Source organism: Chrysochloris asiatica, unplaced genomic scaffold, assembly GCF_000296735.1.
Source record: "Chrysochloris asiatica unplaced genomic scaffold, ChrAsi1.0 scaffold00160, whole genome shotgun sequence".
Taxonomy (NCBI): Eukaryota; Metazoa; Chordata; class Mammalia; order Afrosoricida; family Chrysochloridae; genus Chrysochloris; species Chrysochloris asiatica.
This window is the reverse complement of record NW_006408678.1, coordinates 6,339,377-6,345,204: the sequence shown is the minus strand read 5'-3', so window position 1 is coordinate 6,345,204 and position 5,828 is coordinate 6,339,377. Positions and strand designations below refer to the sequence as shown.

General features: G+C 38.6%; 1 protein-coding gene across 4 annotated transcripts in view; it reads left to right on the top strand.

Annotated features, from left to right (window-relative positions):
- Positions 1-5,828, top strand: part of ANO4 (anoctamin 4) — a 607,193-nt gene that overhangs the window by 594,456 nt on the left and 6,909 nt on the right. For 3 of the 4 annotated variants that reach the window (XM_006871106.1, XM_006871104.1, XM_006871107.1), the window contains one exon: positions 580-775. In XM_006871106.1, coding sequence (XP_006871168.1) covers positions 580-771 — 192 coding nt within the window. In that variant the 3' untranslated portion in view covers positions 772-775. Of the gene's footprint in view, positions 1-579; positions 780-5,828 lie in introns of all 4 variants that reach the window. The other variant, XM_006871105.1, reaches the window with a different exon arrangement.

Here is a 5,828-nt window from a genome sequence, read left to right as displayed (position 1 = left end):
CTAAAGTGGATAAAGAGAAATACTTTTAACTGATGGTATATGGAGGGGATTATAATCAATGTAATGAAATAAGTTATATGAATTGTTGACTGTGAAACTGATGATGTGCTCTGCAAACTTTCACTCAATCCACAATAAAAACCTTAAATAAATAAAAAAAAAATTAGCAATCTATAATAATTCTCATCTTGTAGATGAGGGAATGGAGGATCTGAGAAGTTAAGTGAGTTATCCTCAGATGAACAGCTCCTAAGTAGCAGAAGCTACTGAGCTGGAATTCAAAGCTGGTCTGTCTAATTTCACAATAGGCTGTCCTCTGAATTTTCTGACTACTGCTTCTCCATCTTCTGTCCTGAATCATCTGTTCCCTAACTGGTGCCATCAGACCAAGATGAGTTTTCACCTGTCCTGTGTTATTCTTTCATCACATGCAACTCACCAGTGTCCTCCCACCTTCTACATACCCTAGAGGCTCCAAATCTCTGGAGTGAAAGAAGGTCCTAAGCTGTTTCCCAGGTCTCTTTAAGCCAAGGATGGACAATCAACCTGATTCTGTTGTGTTCTTCTCTATGTTTGTAGCACCTCGTGTTTTGTATAAAGCACCTCATTTCATATCTGATCCCAGACCTCCCAAAAGATCTAAGGGATCGAATGAGAAGAGAGAAGTACTTGATTCAGGAGATGATGTATGAAGCTGAGCTGGAGAGACTCCAGAAGGAACGAAAGGAAAGGAAGAAAAACGGAAAAGCACACCACAATGAGTGGCCATGAGCAGGTAGGTCAGAGGTGTACTCACTGCATGAAGCCACTCCAAGGTTGGGAAGGTTGCGCCTTAAACTCCCTGCAAAAAGTTAAACATTGGTCCACTGATTAGGCCTCAGAGTAAGCCAGTCTGTTTTTTACTTTAATATTTATAAATATGACTTTATCTCTCATACCCACAGGCATACATCTGTATCTATATCTATATTCATAAATGGCTTCACAGTTGTAGAGACTGACAAGTCCCAAGTACATGGGTCAGGTGTCAGGTTGGAGGTTTCTCCTGACTCACATACCTGCAGGGGCTGATGAATCCCAAACTGCAGGTCAGATTGCAGGCTACTGACTTAAAGGCTTCAAGGGCCAATCCCAAGATCAGCAGGTAAACTGGTAGACCGCTGGATCACATGCGGTGGAGACTGACTAATCCCAATAACCAGCAGTCAGATGATAATGACCTGGATACAGGATCCAGAGCAAGCAAGTAAGCTTTGCCAGAACATTCATTTGTGTGTGTATTGTATATTCATATATATTGGATGCAGACCACACCTCTGAGACAATTCCTTTTACAACTAATTGGCTGATGACATCAGATCACATTGTAATTAGATATTTACATAACTGCCAAGCCATGAGAAGCATGGCCCAGCAAAGCTAGCAGTCCACCTTAACCATCACAGCCCACCTCTTATCAGCTTGGTACCTGTACACATTTTTTAAACTATACAGAATCTCTAAATAAGGCAATTAACAAAGTCATACGTGCACCTAACATGGTACAGCTAAGATGCATACAGCACAAATGCACTAGCCTTGTTTATATCTTTCATTTTATAAGGGAGGGAAGAAAGCAAAAACAACTGGTGTGTATATGTGTGTATGCACACATGAAGCCCTGGTGTGGGACACTGGACCACAAGGTCAGTTTTTGAATTACAAGGTCAACAGTTCATACTCACCAGCCGCTCCTCAGAAGCCCTATACAGTGTCGCTATGAGTCAGAACCAACTCGACAGCACCTAACAACAACAATATATATAGATATAATATACATACTTACTTATAGGTATAATGGAGTGCCTCCATATAAAAAGCACTGGACTGCAAACCACAAAGTCCGTGGTTCTAGCCCACCAGCCACTCCATGGGAGAAAAATGAGGCTTTCTACTCCTAGAAAAATGTAAAGCTTCAGAAATCCTTTACAGGATTACTATGAGTTGGAAACGACTCAAAAGCATTTAACAATAACAACATATATAATAAAGCAAGAAAGAAATACTCATAACAATTACATTCCTTGATTCTGCATCTGGCCATTGGTCATGACAGGTATTTAGAACTACCTTCTTCCAACACCCATTCTGTATTTCCTTTACGTTCAGCAAGTGCTTCTGTTGGTTGTGGTTCTTTGCTTAGTGGGGTGACCCAAACCTTCATTCCTGAAGGATTCAGACCATGTCATGTTAGAATTAGGCTGCTGTCATTTTCTAGTGACTTTTATCACAGAGCATGGTAGTGCTAAGAGGCACCCTAAGTAGTCTCCTATATTAAAAAAAAAAAAAAAAAAGTTTCTTTTTTACCTCCATTCTGCAATATCAATCCAACTTCCCCTTCGTAAGCAGGGTCAGTCACACCAAGCAATACAGTGACTTCTTTATTTGCTTATTGATCCAGAGGTATGAAGAACCCAAAGTGGGCAGGTGGCATTCTTAACTTCTGCTTCAATGGAATTCATGTTGTGTCTCTAGGAGGGCGCATTTTTCCTTTTGGAATTAAGACCTCTAGACTCACTGAGCATCATTTCACAGGGATAGGAAGCAAGCATTTTGTGATTCCTCGCTATGAGAGCAACTGCACCATAGATTAGATGCTGGTTTAGAGTGTACACAGTCAGTCTCCTGGAGAACATTCCCCAGCCCTGCCAAGTGTTGTCACCTAACTGGTACCATAATTGTGTCTTTAGAAATTCATTCCATCAGTTTATCAAGCCAGCTGCTCTAGGATGATGGGGAACATGGAATTAAAATTGTTGAGTCTGCTCAAATTCACAATGACCCTACGCACAACAGAATGAAACACTGCTCAGTCCTGTGCCTTCTTCACCATTGTTGTTTGCTGCTGCTTTTGTGTCATCCCACCTTACTGGGGTCTTCCTCTTTACCTTTTACCCTCCACTTTACCAAGCAGGATGTCTTCCTCCAGGAACTGCTACCTCCTGACAACATGCCCAAAGTATGAGTGACAAAGTCTCACCATTCTCACCTTTCAGAAGCATTCTGACTGTACTTACTCCAAAACAGATTTATTTGTTCTTCTGGTGGTCCTTTCAATATTCTTCACCAACACCCTAATTCCAATGCATGAATCTTCTAAAGTCTTGTTTATTCACTGTGCAACTTTCATATGCATTTGAGACTATTGAAAAGACCATGGCTTGGATCAGGAGCACTTTAGTCCTCAAAGTGGCATCTTTGCTCTTTAACACTTAAAGAGGTCTTTGCAACAGCTTTGCCTGATGCAACATGTTGTAGGACTTCTTAACTGATACGCCCATAAGCTGTGATTGTGGGTCCAAGCAAATTGTAGTATTTCACAACTTCAGTATCTTTTTGTGTGTGTAAAATTTTTTTATTGTGAATTGGTTGAAGGTTTACAAAGAGCATCCATTTTATATTTAACATATCATATACTTTGTTTCATCACAATGATTGCAATCCCGTCCATGTAATAATAATTATCCCACTTTGTCACTGTGGTTCTTATTTCCATTTCACCAAAAACTTCAATCTTTTCTCTGTTTATCATGATATTATTTTTTGGTCCAGTTATGAGGATTTTTGTTATATTTACATTGAGGTGCAATCCATACTGAAGGCTGTAGTTTTTTTTATCTTCATCAATAAGGGCCTCGAGTCTTCTCTGCTTCCAGCAAGCAAGGTTGTGTCATCTGTATATCACAGGTTGTTAATGAGTTTTCCTCTAATCCTAATGTCATGTTCTTCATGTAATCCAGCTTCTCAATTTATTTTCACTACATACAGATTGAATAAATATGGTGAAAGAATACAACCCTGGTGCATACTTTTCCTGATTTAAAACCATTCAGTAATGTCTTGTTTTATTTGAAAAACTGCCTCGTAGTCTATATACAGATTCCTCATGAGCACAATTAAGAGTTCAGAATGCTCATTCTTTTCAGTGTTATCCATAGTTTGTAATGACCTGCACAGTTCGTAATAAACCTTTCTGATATTCTCTGCTTTTGACTAAAATCTATCTGACATCAGCAATGATTTATCTCATTCCACATTCTCTTCCGAATCAACTTGAATTTCTGACAGCTCCCTGTAGATATATTCCTGAAACTATTTTTTTCATTATGTTCAGCAAAATTTTACTCGATGTGATATTAATGATGCTGTTTAGTGATTTTGACATTCCACTGGGTCACCTTTTGTTGGAATGGATACAAATATGGATTTCTTCCAATAGGCTGGCCAGGTAGCTGTCTTCCAAATTGGCATAGATGAATGAGCACGTCCAATGCTGCATCAGTTTGCTGAAACATTTCAGTGTGTATTCCATCATTTCCTGGAGCCTTGTGTTTTACCAATGCTTTCAATGATGCTTGGACTTCTTCCTTCAACACCTTCCTTTTGGTTCTTGATCATATACTACCTCTTGAAATGGTTGAACATCGGCTCATTCTTTTTGGTACAGTGACCCTGTGCATTCCTTCAATTCTCTTTGAATACTTCCTGCATCATTCAATATGTTGCCTATAGAATCCTTCAGCAATGCAATCTGAGACTTGACTTCTTCATTTCTTTCAGCTTGAGAAATGTTGAGCATTTTCTTCCTTTTGATTTTCTAACTCCAAGTCTTTGCATATTTCATTATAATACTTGTATTCCAATCAACAATAATTATCAGTGCATCTTGATTACTTGTTTAATCAATTTCAGACTGAAGAAATTGGAAGGATTCCTCAATTTCATCATCACTGACTTTAGTAGTTGTACATAAATTTGAATACTATTTGTGTTTCATGTGAGTCCTCACCAAAGGATTAGCTTGATAGAGGAGGATTTTAACTATCAAGTAGACAGAATGATACATTCTGTGGAAGCCAGCTATTCTCTTTCCCTAGCTACTTTTACCGTTACCCAATAGACTCAGGATGGAGGCTATATATGGGCTCAGTAATATGGCTTCTGCTCACCAAGGCTAATTTGGTTATAGCCACTGTTGAATGCCCCATCTCCCAGAAGCAGAGATGAACACTAAGTCCAAGAAGACAACACTCCTTGAGACAGTCAGGCAGCAACCTGGTGACAGGTTAATGATTTCCATCAAGGACAGGGCAGCATTTCAATAATACTGGGATAGACACTCACTCTGAATCTTAGAAAGCAGGAAATCACCAAAAATGAAATGAAACATGTAAAGATTGACATCCTTTGCCTTAGTGATCTGAAATAGATTGGTATAGCCTTTCTATGCCAGGAATGACAACTTGAAATGGAAATAACATTACAGTCATTGTCGTAAAGAGCATTTCAATATCTATCTTGAAGTATAATGCTTCTGTGATAGGACAATATCTGAGTGTTTTTGTGTACATCCTCCCCGTCCCCCCTCAAAAAAAAAAAACAGAGGGTAAAGAAGCAAAAATACTGTTGAATGATGGTGCACAGAGGGGAGTGTAATCATTGCAATGGAACGATGTGTATAAAACCGATATTCTCCCATGTAAGCTATCACTCAATTCACAATAAAAGCTTTTAAAACAATGAAATGGGACACATAAAGATCTATATCCTAGACATTGGTGAGCTGAAATAGACTGGTGCTGGCCATTTTGAATTTGGCAATCATATGGTTTACTATGCTGGAAATGACAAATTGAAGAAGAATGGCATCATATTCATCATCAAAATAATAATAATAATAATAATAAACCATTTCAAGATCTATCTATCCCTACATCTATAAGGAAGGCCAGTTAATACCACTATTATTCAAATTTAGAAACAAACCACTAAAACTAGTGATGTTGAAT